Source organism: Formica exsecta, unplaced genomic scaffold, assembly GCF_003651465.1.
Source record: "Formica exsecta isolate Colony F162 unplaced genomic scaffold, ASM365146v1 scaffold120, whole genome shotgun sequence".
NCBI classification, from domain to species: Eukaryota; Metazoa; Arthropoda; class Insecta; order Hymenoptera; family Formicidae; genus Formica; species Formica exsecta.
The window spans coordinates 73,732-91,194 of NW_021848537.1; the positions used below are offsets into that span (position 1 = coordinate 73,732).

General features: G+C 37.6%; 2 protein-coding genes across 4 annotated transcripts in view; one reads left to right on the forward strand and one right to left on the reverse strand.

The window, feature by feature from the left end:
* LOC115242605 (fibrillin-2-like) overlaps positions 1–14,678 on the forward strand; it is a 40,533-nt gene extending 25,855 nt beyond the window's left edge. For 2 of the 3 annotated variants that reach the window (XM_029819025.1, XM_029819040.1), the window contains 29 exons: positions 612–827; positions 1,031–1,230; positions 2,342–2,522; positions 2,652–2,957; positions 3,094–3,435; positions 3,668–3,793; positions 3,882–4,215; positions 4,329–4,495; positions 4,581–4,909; positions 5,337–5,763; positions 6,521–6,874; positions 7,051–7,164; positions 7,523–7,681; positions 7,757–7,971; positions 8,180–8,537; positions 8,651–8,796; positions 8,902–9,010; positions 9,106–9,384; positions 9,814–10,239; positions 10,330–10,578; positions 10,657–10,860; positions 10,944–11,069; positions 11,152–11,391; positions 11,536–11,708; positions 11,922–12,116; positions 12,215–12,319; positions 12,430–12,582; positions 12,644–12,850; positions 12,946–14,678. In XM_029819025.1, coding sequence (XP_029674885.1) covers positions 612–827; positions 1,031–1,230; positions 2,342–2,522; positions 2,652–2,957; positions 3,094–3,435; positions 3,668–3,793; positions 3,882–4,215; positions 4,329–4,495; positions 4,581–4,909; positions 5,337–5,763; positions 6,521–6,874; positions 7,051–7,164; positions 7,523–7,681; positions 7,757–7,971; positions 8,180–8,537; positions 8,651–8,796; positions 8,902–9,010; positions 9,106–9,384; positions 9,814–10,239; positions 10,330–10,578; positions 10,657–10,860; positions 10,944–11,069; positions 11,152–11,391; positions 11,536–11,708; positions 11,922–12,116; positions 12,215–12,319; positions 12,430–12,582; positions 12,644–12,850; positions 12,946–13,164 — 6,659 coding nt within the window. In that variant the 3' untranslated portion in view covers positions 13,165–14,678. The remainder of the gene's footprint in view (positions 1–611; positions 828–1,030; positions 1,231–2,341; positions 2,523–2,651; positions 2,958–3,093; positions 3,436–3,667; positions 3,794–3,881; positions 4,216–4,328; positions 4,496–4,580; positions 4,910–5,336; positions 5,764–6,520; positions 6,875–7,050; positions 7,165–7,522; positions 7,682–7,756; positions 7,972–8,179; positions 8,538–8,650; positions 8,797–8,901; positions 9,011–9,105; positions 9,385–9,813; positions 10,240–10,329; positions 10,579–10,656; positions 10,861–10,943; positions 11,070–11,151; positions 11,392–11,535; positions 11,709–11,921; positions 12,117–12,214; positions 12,320–12,429; positions 12,583–12,643; positions 12,851–12,945) is intronic. The other variant, XM_029819033.1, reaches the window with a different exon arrangement.
* Positions 14,679–14,891: 213 nt separating this feature from the next.
* LOC115242673 (aldose 1-epimerase-like) lies at positions 14,892–17,163 on the reverse strand. Its single transcript, XM_029819153.1, has 7 exons — positions 17,066–17,163; positions 16,705–16,835; positions 16,398–16,582; positions 16,141–16,314; positions 15,509–15,750; positions 15,247–15,430; positions 14,892–15,095 (listed from the first exon to the last, which is right to left on the reverse strand). Exons 1-7 carry the CDS (start codon positions 17,161–17,163, stop codon positions 14,892–14,894), a joined length of 1,218 nt encoding a protein of 405 aa, XP_029675013.1.
* Between the last annotated feature and the right edge of the window lie 300 nt (positions 17,164–17,463).

The window sequence follows — 17,463 nt, forward strand, 5'->3', positions numbered from 1 at the left end:
TTATGAGCTGTTAAAACCGACTGAAACAATCACAGGCGATCGTTATCGAACGCAGTTAATGCGTTTGAGCCGAGCATTAAAAGACAATCGGCCGCAATACAACGAGAGACACGATAAAGTGATTTTGCAGCATGACAATGCTCGATCCCATGTTGCGAAAGTGGTCAAGACATACTTGGAAACGTTGAAATGGGAAGTCCTACCCCACCCGCCGTATTCTCCAGACGTTGCTCCCTCTGACTATCAGTTGTTTCGATCAATGGCACACGGCCTGGTTGACCAGCACTTCTGGTCTTATGAAGAAGTAAGAAATTGGATCGATCCGTGGGTCGCTTTAAAAGATGACCAGTTTTTTCAACGCGGGATTCGTACGCTGCCCGAAAGATGGGAGAAAGTAGTGGCCAGCGATGGACAATACTTTGAATCATAAGAATCATAAAAGTTTTTTACAATAAAGCCTCGAATTTCGGGGAAAAAACGGCGGAAGCAAAGTTGTACACCTAATAATATAAATTAAAATAATTAAAATATACTGATTTGTTTGATAAAATAAAAATTAATTTTGTTTAATGAAAAATTAAATTTCTATCGGATGATTCTGCGCTGGTCAGATACGAGAAGAGATCTGTGCTATTCGCAGTACAGAGACGGCCAGTGCTCCAACCCGACTTCAACCGCCGTGACAAAATCTAGCTGTTGTTGCTGCACGGTGATCCTGGGCCAGCCGTTAGGCTGGGGTAGCACGTGCCAACCCTGCCCGCTTCCGGGCACCCGGGAGTTCGAAGCCCTGTGCCCACACGGTGGCGGAATGACTTACAACGGCGATGGTAAATAAACGGATGCTTCCCTCGAAAATACAAGTTCTTCGAAGTTTTGCCAAAAGAAACTATAATATTTTAAAAGTCTCAAAAATCCAAAGTACATATAAAGAGATTCCCATAAATTTTGCGAAACATTTTAATAAAATTGAGATCTTCTCCGTTTCGATTCGGTGAATAATTTTTTAAGAGTTAACGGATATTATTAACAGACATCAACGAGTGCGCCCAGAACCCTAATATTTGCATCAATGGTGGATGCGAGAATCTTATGGGGACGTATCGGTGCATCTGCGACAATGGATATGAGGTTGATGCGACAGGAAAGATATGCAGCGATATCAACGAGTGCGAGCTGGAGGATTCTTTGTGCAGTGGTGGTCAATGTAGAAACACACCCGGTAGTTTCCAGGCAAGCAAATTATTTACTAAGTATATTAATTATATGATTATATGTATATATAGATTGTCTATTATTAGATTATATATATTAATATTATATTCTGTTATTAAATATTATATATATATATATCTTTTATAAATATATTAATTATTGTGTTAATTAATTATATATGTATATGTATATATATATTTTTAATAATTAATATATAATATTTAAAATATATATATATATATCTTTTATAAATATATTAATTATTGTGTTAATTAATTATATATGTATATGTATATATATATTTTTAATAATTAATATATAATATTTAAAATATATATATATATATCTTTTATAAATATATTAATTATTGTGTTAATTAATTATATATGTATATGTATATATATATTTTTAATAATTAATATATAATATTTAAAATATATATATATATATCTTTTATAAATATATTAATTATTGTGTTAATTAATTATATATGTATATGTATATATATATTTTTAATAATTAATATATAATATTTAAAATATATATATATATATCTTTTATAAATATATTAATTATTGTGTTAATTAATTATATATGTATATGTATATATATATTTTTAATAATTAATATATAATATTTAAAATATATATATATATATCTTTTATAAATATATTAATTATTGTGTTAATTAATTATATATGTATATGTATATATATATTTTTAATAATTAATATATAATATTTAAAATATATATATATATATCTTTTATAAATATATTAATTATTGTGTTAATTAATTATATATGTATATGTATATATATATTTTTAATAATTAATATATAATATTTAAAATATATATATATATATCTTTTATAAATATATTAATTATTGTGTTAATTAATTATATATGTATATGTATATATATATTTTTAATAATTAATATATAATATTTAAAATATATATATATATATCTTTTATAAATATATTAATTATTGTGTTAATTAATTATATATGTATATGTATATATATATTTTTAAAATTTTTTCGATACGTTATATATGTGTTTCAAATTAATTTCACATTTTTGGAACGTAAATTCGTAATTGCCAACTGCGTGATTTCACCCTCAGTGTATTTGCCCGACGGGTATGAGATACAACACGCAGAATCAAATGTGCGAGGACGTGGACGAGTGCGAGGAGTTAGGACCAGACGTGTGTTTCAATGGCGTGTGCATCAATACTCTGGGAGCTTACGAATGCGAGTGTTCCCCGGGTTACGTTCTCGATAATACCGGTTACATTTGCCGGAGTAAGAAACATCAAAAAATTAATTTTTTCTTAAAATTTATCTAATTTTTTCTAAATGAGAACGGAATAATCGATAGATAAAAATAAAATAACTATAGACGGACTTCTTCCTGACTCTCTTTGGTTTTAGACAATCGAAAGGGTTCGTGCTGGACCAAGATGGTGGATGGTCGATGCGAGAACAATTTGCCAAGAGTGGCTTTACGTTCCGAGTGCTGCTGCTCGGTCGGGGTAGCCTGGGGCAGCCCGTGTGAGCCTTGCGAGCATTCCTTCTGCGAGTGTTCAAAAGGTTACGCGAAGGTAGACGGCAAAGATTGCGCCGACATCAACGAGTGCGAGCTCAACAGCGGGATCTGCAAGGGCGGCGGTACCTGCGTCAACACGGATGGCTCGTACCGTTGCGAGTGTCCACCCGGCCTCACCCTAGACGCGACGCGTAAGCTAGTTGGCGACGAATTATTACGGATACTCGTCGCTCTCCGTTTCTCTCCCAAAAATCGAAAAAAATATATATTTTTGAACGATAGAATAGATATTTTTCGAACGTTCAACTCTTTGTTTCCCGGTTTCAGACACCACTTGTATCGATACTAGGCAGGAAGCGTGTTTCTTGGATTATCGTCACGGCCAGTGCACCAATCCCGTAGAGGGCCATTTCTCCAAAAGCCTCTGCTGTTGCTCCGTGGGCCGAGCCTGGGGCAGCGAGAAATGCGAATTGTGCCCCAAGGTGGGCACACCGGCCCACGCGGAACTATGCCCACGGGGAGACGGCTTTACTGAGCGTCAGGACATTAACGAGTGCGTCGAATTTCCGGGAATGTGTCTGAACGGCAGATGCAAAAACACGATCGGCAGTTACAGCTGTAGATGCAATCAGGGGTTCGCCCTTGATGAGCACGGTGTAAAGTGTAACGGTAGGTGATATCTAAAAAAAAAATTTCCGGATTTTGCAAGAGGTTTTTGAATTTTAGAGAGAAATTTTTTTTCGGTGTCCTGAGCTATATGGTGTAAGGAGATTTAGATCTATTTTTAATTCCTATACCATCCCGAGAAAGAGATTTCAGAAGAATAAGATGCTAATCGAGAGAAACTAATTAATTAATATATAGAAATAATGAATTAATTTAAACTTTTAATTCTATGCAGATATCGACGAATGCGAGATCATGCGTGGTGTTTGCGGTAACGGTACCTGCAGAAATACACCCGGCAATTTTCAGTGCGACTGTACCCCTGGTTATCGCAGCAATGACATTATGAAGATTTGCATGGGTAAGGCATAAGAGGAAAGTTTCATTAAGATCTATCAAATCTAAAGATATCTTTTTTCCGGGATAACGCGAAATATTTCTCTATTCAGACATAAACGAATGCGAGGAGACGCCGGGTCTGTGTCGTGGCGGTACTTGCATCAACACCGAAGGAAGCTTTAGCTGTCAGTGCCCTCCGGGACACGAACTAGGCCCCGACAAGCAGACCTGCAAAGATATCGACGAGTGCTCGAGGACCAGCGGTATATGCTCGAACGGCGTTTGTGAGAACATGATGGGCACTTATCAGTGCATCTGCGATGATGGCTATCAGCAAACGGGCCTCAGGTCCCATTGCGAGGATATTAACGAGTGCGCGATCAGCAACGGCGGTTGTGAGGACATTTGTCTGAATACGCCGGGCAGCTTCTCTTGCTCCTGCCGGTGAAGGATCATTATATTTTTTTCTTAGAAAATCTAAGCTTAATGTTAACTTGATATATTTACAATTAAAATCTCGAGAATCATAAAAAGAATAATGATTTCTCTTGTGACAGCACCGGTTACGCTTTAAATCTGGACGGACGTACCTGTGTGGACGTGGACGAATGCACGGAGAACCCTCGAATCTGCAATGGAGGTAAATGCAGAAATGTACCGGGTGGCTACGCATGTAATTGCACAAATGGCCTCTTGCCCGGAAGAGACGGTATATCCTGTATAGGTAAATTCTCCTTGTATCCACATTACTGTTTTGTTATATTAAAATTAGATATATATAATCGTCTACAATATTATTAAATTGTCAGATGTCGACGAGTGCGTGATGCAGCCGCAGATATGCGGATACGGCGAGTGCTACAATACGATTGGATCCTTCAACTGCCGTTGCGAGGAAGGCTACTCGGTGAAGCCAGCGGAAGGACCGGCGTGCACCGACGACGACGAATGCCGACTGAACGCTTACTCTTGCAGCGAATTCGCCGAGTGTCAGAACACCCAGGGCTCGTACGTATGCACGTGCCATGATGGTTTTACCGGGAACGGGATCGAGTGCTGGGATATCAACGAGTGCTCTACCAACAATGGCGGCTGCGACTCCAATGCTCACTGCATCAACACCGAAGGTTCCTTCAAGGTATGTATCTCGAAGACTCCCGCGATTCGCTTATTGCGGCTCACCGTTGAACTACTGTAAGAAATAAAGAAGAATATAGATAACCAAGCAGGAGGAACACAGTGGCATGGGACAGTGCGTAGCTCAGTAGCAAAGTACCAACCAGCTGAGAATAAGATCCCTAACAATACACATGTCCAGAGGACATCCAGATGATATCCAGAAGTCATCCAGAGGACATCCAGAGGATGTTCTTCGCAGGACATGCTCTGGATGTCTTCTGGATGTCCTTTGGACATTTGTGTTGTTAAGGATCCTAGGATCGAGTCCTGCTAGGGAGCCCCGGATATTCTTTCTCTCTGCTCGAGAATTTATCTTACACTACAAACATGTTTATTGCACGGCCTGTCAGATCTAAATTTAAATGTTTAATCGGCGATGCTTGCAGTGCGTGTGCGACGCCGGTTTTCGCGGCGACGGTTACAACTGCAAGGACATCGACGAGTGCGCAGAGGACAGCACGCTCTGCGAAAACGGACACTGCCTGAATTATCCGGGCGCGTATCGATGCGAGTGCGAAATGGGCTTCATGCATCCGGACGAGCGTAGCGAACAGGCGTGCGTGGATATTAATGAATGCGAAATGTTTAACAATCTATGCGTCTACGGTCGCTGCGAGAACATCTTCGGCATGTTCCGTTGCGAGTGCAACGAAGGCTACAAACTGGACAATTCCGGCGGCAACTGCACCGACGTAGACGAGTGTGAGAGCCCGCAATCCTGCCAGTACGGCACTTGCATCAACATACAAGGCAAATATATCTGCAGATGCCCGCCGCATCACGAGCTAGTGGAAGCTGGGAATGCCTGCGTTGGTAGGTAGAATCATTTAAGATTCTATACTAAAAAAAATGTACTAAACCCAAAAAAATTTTTTTTTTTATTAAAAAAAAATCGTTTATTTAAACACTTGCAGGAATTAGTTATTTCAATCAAGCAGCAAATATATATTTGAATTAGTAAAATATATATAAAATAAAAGCAGAGTATACTTTTATTTGCAAATAAAAAAATTATATTAAATTTTTTTAATATTTATTATATTAAATTACTTTCTTTAAAGAAACATTTCTCAATTTTAAGTTGCTTTTTTCAAAAACACAGGTGTTTTTTTTTATTGTAATGAATAATTTTTTATCTTCAAATAAATATTTTTTTATATTAAAATTTTAAATAATTCATTTTGGAAATTATAACTTTTATTATATGCAACTAATAATGTATTTATTTATGTTTTGTATAACAAAACATTTTTGGAAACAAAGTATATATTTATTTAATAAAAAAAAAAAAATTAACAAAATGTATTTATTTGATTGAAAAAGAAAAAATTACTTTTAGTGTAGATTTCTCTAAAATATTGGAATTCTAATATAACTTTTTGATGCATTTAAAATCGGAAAATTATTACATCTTTTTATTTTCTGAGTTCTGATAACTTTTAGATTTATAATAAATTGAAACGTTATTAGATTTATCGATTTTTAGAAATCTGATAAAATAGCTTACGTAAATATTTTTATTTTCCAAATACCCTTTTTGTCTATGTCTGACTTGCTATTGCTCACACAGATAGACGCGAGTCGCTTTGCTTCACGGGCTACGAGCATGGCACCGGAAAGCCCCAGTGCATCTTTGAAGTAGCATCGTCGGTGACAAAAGCGACATGTTGCTGCAGCATCGGCACTGCCTGGGGCACCGGTTGCGAGGAATGTCCGCGGGCTGGTACGAAGGAATACGATCAACTGTGTCCCAGCGGGCCAGGATACAGACCGAATCGTGTAACTGTCATTCTGGAGGACATCAACGAGTGCGTGGAGCACGAGAATATCTGTCAGAACGGACACTGCACTAACACGTTCGGTAGTTTCATGTGCTCGTGCAACGAAGGCTTCATCCTGGACGATTCCAAGACCAGCTGTATCGGTAATAGAAACAAACGATTCGGAAATTATATACTCCGGTTTATATAATTTATAATCCCTAACGCTTTATTTATATTCTCTCTCTTGTACAAATCTTCTTTTAAATATTAAATTTTTTGGATTATTGATTCACGTTTCAATATTAAAAAAAAAAAAAAATATATATATATATTGCAGACATTAACGAATGCGCATTACATCCACGGATATGCGGCGTTGGATACTGCATCAATGACCAAGGAAAATATCATTGCGAGTGCCCCGAAGGATACATGGCGATGCCTGGAGGAAGTCAGTACATACACAACTAAATAATTTAAAAAAAATATGTACTTGATATTCATTTCTCATTTCATTTTATCGTTGAATTTATTATATTATTACTTGGTAACGCTATATTAACGCGAAAAAATTGTGTATTTATATAAATACACAATTTTTTATATAAATATATAAAATATTGTATATATTAATATTAAATAATATATAATATTATATCTATTATATATATATTAATCTAAAATAATATATAATATTATTTATATATATTACATATTAAAATATATGTATTTTATATAAATATATAAAATGAAATTCTAAATCTCTCTCGAAATTATAAGACGTAATTGTAATATGTTTGTCTTCTTAGAGGAATGCGTCGATATGAGGAAGGAACCCTGTTATCTTACCTACGATTCCGGACATTGTCTTAATACCATGGTGCAGCCGCAGACAAAAATGTTGTGCTGCTGCTCCATGGGAGCCGCATGGGGTAGTCTTTGCGAGAAATGTCCCGACGAGAGAACTCGTAAGTAATAAATATTCGAGCGATTTTCCTATATCTCGAGATGATCGAAATCAATCGTACGGTTCCCCTTCGCAGGCGAACATGAGATTCTATGCGGACTGGTGCCTGGTCAGATCATGAACCCGATCACGAATCACTCCGAGGAGATCGACGAATGCGCCCTGATGCCGACCATGTGCACCCACGGCCGGTGCATGAACACTCCCGGTAGCTTCGAGTGTCAATGTGAGCGCGGCTACGTCTACGATCAAGATTCTCATCAATGCATCGACGAGAATGAATGTTTACAGGTGCGACTTTCAACAAAATTTGAAAAAGCTTAACTGTATCTTAATTTAATCGCGAAAAGAAATCTCCAACTCTTCATTTCTCCTCGATATTTAAAAGCAGCATTGGGAATTATTATAAAAGTAAAATATAATAATATTTGTCGATATATATTTTCTCGATAATATCGAATAATACTCGTCAATAATGTATTTATGTCATTTTTTTTAGATACCGAATCCCTGTAGCGGAAACGCTCAGTGTATTAATCAGCAGGGCTATTTCGAATGCGTGTGTCCGGCTGGTTACAAACTCGGTCCCGGCCAGCGCGATTGCGTCGATATTGATGAGTGTTATGAGCGACCAGGGATTTGCAGCAACGGCGCGTGTAGCAACCTGCAAGGTGGCTTTCAATGCGTCTGCCATGCCGGGTTCACGTTGACCCGCGACCGAGACAACTGCGTTGATATTGACGAGTGCCAGCGCAATCCGAATATATGCAACAACGGCACTTGTATCAACACTCTGGGCTCCTATAAGTGCCAATGTTATCAGGGATTCAAACTCAGTCCGAATAACGATTGCGCGGGTGGGTTTGACAGCTAATGGTTCTTCATCTCTTTATACTTTTTAATATCGCAATTTTTTTTGATAAGTATCGGTCCCTCATATATATCTTGATTATACAAAAACTCATTTTAGACATCAACGAGTGTCGAATAATGCCGTTTTTATGTCGCAATGGTCGATGCCGAAACACGATCGGTGGCTTTGTCTGCGAATGCGCGGACGGTTATGTATTGGCTCAGGATGGCCAGCACTGTCGCGACATCGACGAGTGTCACGAGGTACGTCGTGATTTGACAGAAGAGATTCTGACAGAAAACATTTATAATATGTTTACATATATCAACTTGCGCTCTTCTAAAATTAATATTTTCGAATTGTTGCAGATACCGGGATTGTGTCCGCCTCCCGGAAAATGTCAAAACCTAATGGGATCTTATATATGTAGCTGTCCACCAGGATACGAGCTGGATCATACCAGGAGAAGATGCGTCGGTCCGTTTACAACTTTGAAATCATAAAATCATATTCATTATCTCATATCATACGTAGCTCTTGTTAATACGATTTACATTTTGTTTATCCTGCAGATGTGGACGAATGTGTGGAGACGCAAGACATTTGCGAAAATGGTCGATGCATCAATACGGAGGGCGGTGTGATCTGCGAATGTCCGGTCGGGTATCAGTTGAGCGACAAACCGAACTCGCTTAGATGCATCGACGTGAGGGAAGAGCAATGCTATGACAGCTACAGACGAGGTCAGTGCACCCTCCCGCGGGAAGGTGGGGTGACCAAGAAGCACTGCTGCTGCACGATGGGCAAGGCTTGGGGCCGCTACTGCGAGCAATGTCCGCCGGAAGCTAGCGGTAAAGGATATTTTCCCCCAAAACTGAACTAAACAAACTGTTTCTCTCAACAAAAATAAAATTTGAATTTAATTTTAATTAAATTAACTCCAATTAATCAAAAATTTAATTTAATAAGCGTAGAATTAATTAGATTTTTTTATCGCAAATCTGTCGTACAAGTTTTATTAATTTTTTTTATATCAAGAAAATTGTTTGCATTATAAGTACCCATTATACTACCCGACAATGATTTGTTTCGTTCCCCTAGCGAGGTGAACGTAGGGGTGGGGATACTCATACGAGGAACATAGGATAGGTATCCCCACTCCTACATTTATCCCACTAGAAAAAAAACAAAATGACTCATTGTCGGATAGTATATATAATTCATGTATAAAAGATATAAATATTTAGAAAAAAAAAAAAAATATAATTTCATTTATCCAGAGGAATTTAAGAGGCTGTGCCCGGAAGGACCAGGACGGGATGACACTGGGATCGATCTGAATGAGTGTCTGTTCATGCCGGACGCCTGTCTCGGCGGCGAATGTATCAACACGGATGGCTCATTCCGATGCGAGTGCCCGACCGGATACGTTTTGGACGAAACCGGGAGGCGTTGCGTGGATCACAACGAATGCCTGGGCATGCAGAACATTTGCGGCAACGGCACTTGCCGCAACATCGACGGCGGCTTCGAATGTTCGTGTAACGACGGTTTCGCGCCGGGTGCCAATCAAGTCTGCGAGGACGTGAACGAGTGCCTTGAAATGGGCAATCAGTGCGCATTCCGGTGTCACAACGCGCCGGGTTCCTTCCGTTGTATCTGTCCGTATGGTTACACTTTGGCGCCCGACGGCCGCCATTGCGTAGGTAATTAAGAAAAAAATGTGTTATTAAATTCAATTAAAATTAAAATTAAATTGAATTAAACTCTGCGCGCTTTATAAATTAAATTTCCAGACGTCGACGAATGCACGACACCGGCGAACGATTGCAGATTCCAGTGCAAAAATCTCATCGGCACCTTCATATGCATCTGTCCGCCCGGTTACCAGAAGATAGGAATGGCGGACGAGTGCAAGGACATCAATGAATGCGCCATCAATTCCGGTCTCTGTCAACACGGCCGTTGCGTCAACTTGGAGGGGAGCTACCAGTGTCTATGTCACGACGGTTTCGAGCAGAGCTTGGACGGGAAATCGTGTATCGGTATGAGAAGCGCGCGATTAAATAAAAATATTAGAAAGATATAGTTTCTCTCACAGTTTCGTGTTTCTGTATAATCAGATCGCAGGGTCGGTTATTGTTTCCTGCAAACAATCGGTGGCAGATGCACCGCCAGAACGTCGGAACTGCGGACGGTCACTAAGGCGGATTGTTGTTGCACCATGGGAGCCGCATGGGGACCGCATTGCGAAATCTGTCCGTCGAGGGATTCCGACAATTACAACGAGCTCTGCCTGGACAAAGGGTTCTCAGTCAACGGACAAGGTATACTGCGATATTTTATTTTTCTTGTTATGTATTTGTATTTGTGGTCCATTAAGAGAATCTTTATCGATATAAATTTTCAGACATCGACGAGTGCAAGACTATACCCGACCTTTGCAGAAACGGTCTGTGCATTAACACTCTAGGCTCCTACAGATGCATCTGCAATAAAGGTTACAAAGCCGACAAATCTGGCATTCAATGTATCGGTAAGCTCTTCTCTGCGATTGTTCAAATATATGATAATTATTAAAGAACTGAACTAAACTGAACTATATGGTATCGCGCCAGATATTAACGAATGCGAGTCAACGCCGAAGCCGTGCAAGTACAATTGCCAAAACACCGAGGGCAGTTTCATCTGCTCGTGCCCGTCCGGTTTCATCTTGAATCCCGACGGTACCAGCTGTAGGGACCTCGACGAATGCGCGACCGGGAATCACCTGTGCCAGCAGAATTGCATAAATACTCCAGGAAGTTACACTTGCGGCTGCCAGGAAGGCTACAACCAACAAGGCGACGCATGTCATGGTTTGCCTACCAATTTCTTAATTATTTTTTTTTTGTTTAATTGTAACAGCAATTAATGTGAATATATAATTGGATATATTTTTTCGTTATGCATTATGAAATAATCTTCTTTCATGTGCTTCTTGTAACATATTTTTTTTGCAGACATAAATGAATGCGAGCAACCAGGTGTTTGCCCGAAACCTGGCAAGTGTGTTAATACCCTCGGCAGCTTCCAATGTCTCTGTCCCAGAGGCTTCAAGTTGGACCATACTGGGCGTTTTTGCACCGATCACAATGAATGCGCCGACGATGCCAGTTGCGAACACGGTTGTCAGGTAAGCGCAATAATGACCATTATATTATATACTTTAGGACTCTTATATAATACTGACCAAATAATAATGACCGTTTTATTTACTGCCTTAGAACTCCCGTTTTAGAAAAGACTACCTCTTTAGAAAAAATAAACTACCTCCTAAAGAAAATTCCAAGAAAAAATCCACCTTCTTTAAGAAAACCATTGTTCTCAGAATCTGTAATTCTTTCAGAATTTTATGGGCAGTTACCGCTGCGGATGCCCGGATGGCTTTGTCCAGCACATTTATTACAACCAGTGCATGGATGAGAATGAATGCAACGAGTCGCCATGCGGTGACAGTACCTGCATCAATACAATTGGCGGTTACAAATGCGGTTGTCCGAACGGTTATCAATTCGATAACAATCTAGCGATCTGCGTGCAGGTATTGCATTCGCGAATTTGTTAAATCCCTTTTCATTCCAATTTCTAAAAAATATGGAGATGTTTTACTTCGTATTTTTTTTCTCTCTCTCTCAAAAGGTAAGTGTCGGATGTTTTGGCAGTCCCTGCGCCTTCGGATGCACTCCAAACGGAGCCAGCGGATTTATTTGCGGCTGTCCCACCGGTTATCAGCGAATAGGACAGGTTTGTTCTCCAATCGTATTGCACGTTCCCATAAGAGAACGAAACAAGCTGCGTTTAAAACGTCTCAAGAATAAAAATATAAGAATATATATATTAAAAATTTTCTGCAGGGTCACTGTCTGTCTACGATTAATCCCTTGTCTCAAGGGCGCTACGACGAAGATATTGGCAACGTGCCGATTTTCCAAATCAATCCTGATTCTTATCACATACCGTCAGCCGACGACAAGACGATTTCCACGGAAGGATGTTTCTCCTGCAAGGTTTGTACATCTACTTTTTTGATCGCGGAATAAATGAGATTTAAACGCGTCTCTGAATTAGATAAACGGAAATGGGCGACACAGAAGAGGCACTAGAGATAAATCTGACGGCGAAGAGACGAAGACGAGGAGAAACAGAATAACGAAGAAACGTCGAAACTCCGAAAGACCGAAGAGGCATCATCATGGAATGGAGCACGTGCTTAAGATTAATCTACGTCAAACGAGGCATCGCACACGGATCATTAAATTGCAATCCGCTATCAAGGTAATTTTTAAAAGAAGATTTCGGATAACGTTAAGATTTTTCCTTTAAGTAATTTCAATTTAAAATAAGTTGCAATTATTATTATCGTCTCACAGGGCGAGGAAATGAATTACATCATCGCGCGGGGCAACGACGACGGACACTTCGAGATCGTCAGAGACCGCGGCGTTTCCGCCTTGCACTTCCGGCACCGGCTGAAAAACCCGGGCGAATTTGACATAGTGATTCACGGTCGTCCCGAAAACACGACGGCGATGAGAACGGAATGGGAGAAACCGCTGACACTCACAGTCCATCTCATAGTCGTGGAATGAGATCAATGGAAGGATAAAGGATAATCGAATTGCGTGAGAAAACACACTGCCCGACACTGCGCGTTACGCTTTTTCTTTTAGTCAATTCTTTGCGAATTAATTCAAGCTACGGTAAAGTATTAAAAGCACCAGGAAGGCCAACATGGAAGGAGCGTGAATTACGGAAGGGGTCTGTAAAAAGCAAGATATATATACGTCTTCCGTTGAGCTAATTTTTAAAATGGTCCAACGTGATTCGATGAAATACAGAGGAACGTTGAGCGCCTTAAATCTTTTGTGTTCACTCGCGCATAAATCGCATTATTTAACTGCCAGATAATAAATGTTTTATTTACAAGGAATATAACAGTTATTTACGACTGCCAATTTATCTACGATATCTTCACTGTTAGAAAATTTGACTTAAATTTAACATATATTGCATGTCCCAAACGATCCATACAAATTTTTGTGTTAATTTGACATAATATGAATATGTTAAATGGTGACACTAATACTGTGTTAATATTTCAACACAAATTTTAAATGCAAATCTTATAATAATTTAAAATAAGTTTTATGTAGAATCAATATATATTTAATGATAAAATTAACTAAGATAAAATAAACTTGGAAAAATTTTATTAACGGTCTGTAGTCACTTTCACTCTTATTGTAGAATAAAATCAACATTTTTTTTTTAATAGTAAATTTTAACAGATAAATCCTGTAACTAATAATACGAAACATATCTATTGTGTAAAATTAAAAATATGTGCCCGTTGTGTTATTTTTATACTTTTTTTTTAGTTGTTTTAATAATTTAACACTTGGGTTCACTTAAGACAACAGCAATATGTTAAATTAACACACAAATGTGTTAAATATTTAACACAAAAATTTTAACCAGCATATTTTTTAACAAGAAAACAAAATTTTCCAACAGTGTTTGATACATTTACACTGCCAATGTAACCAATCGAGTACCTTACCTTTTTCGATAATCGTCAGATTTTTACATTCGCTGACTTACGTGAGATTCGCGCGCGTGTCAAAACAATTTTTAATAACAATTCATTGATAAGAGCCGAAATGAGATGCTCCAGCAACTCTTTGCGCGTCGTCAAGAACGTGTAAAAGCGTTTTCTCGATTTACTGCCTATACTTGTTACATAATACGATTTGATTAGAAGTAGTAGTTAGAGATGTACAAACGCTAGATTATTATACATAGCTTTAAGCGAACGAACGCACGTGTAAACAGAAACAAATGTAGCTTTATATATTTATAAATTTTAGCTCGGTAGAGAGAAATGTGGCACGAATGTAGTTTTATGTACAAAATCAGTACATTTTGTTGCGCTGAAATTTCAAAGAAAATTTCGTAGATACACCGATATATACGATTGCTTGATTATACGTCATTACTTCGTGCTTATACATAGTAACGATTTTAATTATGTATAATACTAAAGAACATGCCAAGATTGGTATTATATATATTTAAGGATGTGAATAAAGTTTATTTAAAACGGCTTCTATTTCTTTCTCATAGAAGAATGACATTTGTCTTAAATCTTCAAATATTTTTAAGTCTCCGTCGCATTTACATATAGCCAACTTTTAATACATCTAAATCATTGTTTTATATTCAAGAATTTGGAACGCAAAAATTCATGTTTGAAAAATGTATTTTTTTTTTTTATATATAAAGGAAAATCATTGATAAATCGAGATAGAAAAAGACGTCAATCTTTGGAAAGCACCCCGAACTTGTAAGTCATGTCGTGCACGTAGATCTTTCCGGGATACAGCATGCAGGATGGAAAATACTTGACATTAACAGCGTTAGGATAATTTTGGGGCGATAAAGCAAAGCCGCCATGGCGGCGATAAGGAATACCCTCCTTACCATAAATCTCCATCGCTTCTGTCTTCGCGACTTTCTTCGTCTATTCAAAATATGTAATATCTTCAATAACTCTCGAAAAATATATTCTTTTATTTTAAAGTAAAGTAACAACATTATGAATTTTAGAAAAAAACTCAGGCTTTAAAGCCTTTTAAACAAAGAAATTTGTTTTATCGGAGCAGATTTAAAACGTGACACAATCTTACCAATTCTAAAGAATTAATTTGCGCTTCCTGGCAGCCTCCCCATTCGTGATCCTTCAAATCAGGAGGATAAACGCATTCGGAATCCGGCAACTTATTGCCCGTATAGACTCGCAAGCCAGGATGATTCGAGTAGACTTCCAGAAATCGTCCGGAAGTGGGATGCAGTATTCTAAGTTAATACATCGACGAAAAAAAAACTGATTGAAAAAGATGTACGAGTAGATAGGAATAAAGCTAAACGGATTACCGTGCGTGAAAACGGTAACACCAGCAACTGGGACTATTAATGCACAAATTGTGATTGTAACCGCCACCCGGTATGTCGAATAATCGACGTTGATTCAACTGAACTGGTAAACGCAGTTCGAAGGGTGTACAATCGACCGGAGATATAATACCGATTGGCAAGTGATTCTTAACGTTCATGAAAATCCAGCTGTCGGCATTGACGATGAAAAGATGTTTTTTCAATTCCTTCGAACCGGTGCCCTACAATCGAATCATTTTGATATCGTCTCAAAAAAAGATTCAAATGAAATGATATTGGTCGCAAAATAAATTTGAACTTTTAAATCTAAATTTTCTGATTTCTGCTTTTTTCTAAATTGCAAATTTTTAATTTTCAGCTTTTTGAAATGGCGTAAATGCCTGGAAAAGAAAATGTATAAAATTTCTACATTCCAAAAATTCTCTAAATTAACACAATATTTATTTTCTTGATTTAAGAAAATTATTGTCAGGTATTTAAAGTTTAAGCTGTAAAAAAAGTACAATTTAAATATACATATATAATTTGTTATGTATCGAAGAAATTTTGAAATGTTTTCTACCAGATAAAAACTATTAATCTCGATGAAATCAAAGCTCTTTAATTCTTACGTGTCCAGCGAGATTGAATAAACAGTAATTAGTGACATTGATGCGGGTAGATTTTGTGCTGGTCGCGCGAATATTAATGTGAAGCTGATTATCGTCCGTCCAGGTGTACTTAACTTGCGTTAACACGTCACCGGGATAGCCCTCGCTATCGGCTCGACTCAAATGCGACATCACCTCGTCAAGGAATACAATATAAAACACAATAATTTTTGATAACTTCTTGCGATCGGTTTTAGAGAGAATGTGTTACATCCTACCACTCGATTGTTCACTATCTGCGAATGCCAATTAACATTGTCGAACGCGACCATGCCGTCATTAAGATGATCGTTTTTAGTCTCGTCGCCAATTGTCGAAGGATAAATCATGTTGCTGAGATGCATCGGAATGTGATCGGCAACGCGGCCGATGATGCTTCCCATATATCTGTTCTTCAGATATCCTAATTATATTAGCGACAATGGTAAAAAATCGAACTTGAAATATAAATAGTTGATATTATATTCTTCAAAAAATGTACGTTTATTCCAAAAAAAATTTTATATGTCTATATGTATACATTACCATCCATATCATCAAATCCTAAAACAACATCAGCCAGTTTTCCATCTCGATTGGGAATTTTGATCGACTGAATGCTAGCACCCCAAGATATCAAACGAACAATTCCCTTGTTTTTATTTGTCAGAGTATATCTGTAAGACGTAACGTTCAGAATAAGTTATCAGTTAAATAAAAATTGAAAGTAATTTTTTGAATTATTTAATCTGTTTATTCTTGTAAAAATTTTTATTCAAATTTTATAAAGTAAAAATGTTTCTTCTTTAAAATGTTTAGCTGTGCTTAATTTCCAATAAAATGATTAATAATTACAGACACAAGTTAAACTTTTTCCTCCGTGTATGTAATAATAATCTTGCAATACCTTCTGACAATCTCGCTTAATTTTGACGATACCGTACCACGTGGCCTTGGCACAAATCCGAAGCCATCCTCTTCGATCAAAGTATCCTTGAAGGACATGATTCAAAATTTCAAAGTTGAAACTTTAAGTATTATTCATCTTTAATTTATTATAATCACAAAAGAAAATCTTATTGAAATGATCACATTGAGATTTAGAAGAGGATTTCGAAAGAAACGTCTAGCTTACAATTTGATACACTGAAGTCAGCAACTTCGAATGTATGCTTCCAAACTTCTGTTTCATTAATGCGAGATATCGCCATATATATCATCTTGACATCCTTTCAATATTCCGGATCATTTACATAGAAATTAATCGCAATCCTTATTTAATGTATAATCATATCATATATATAT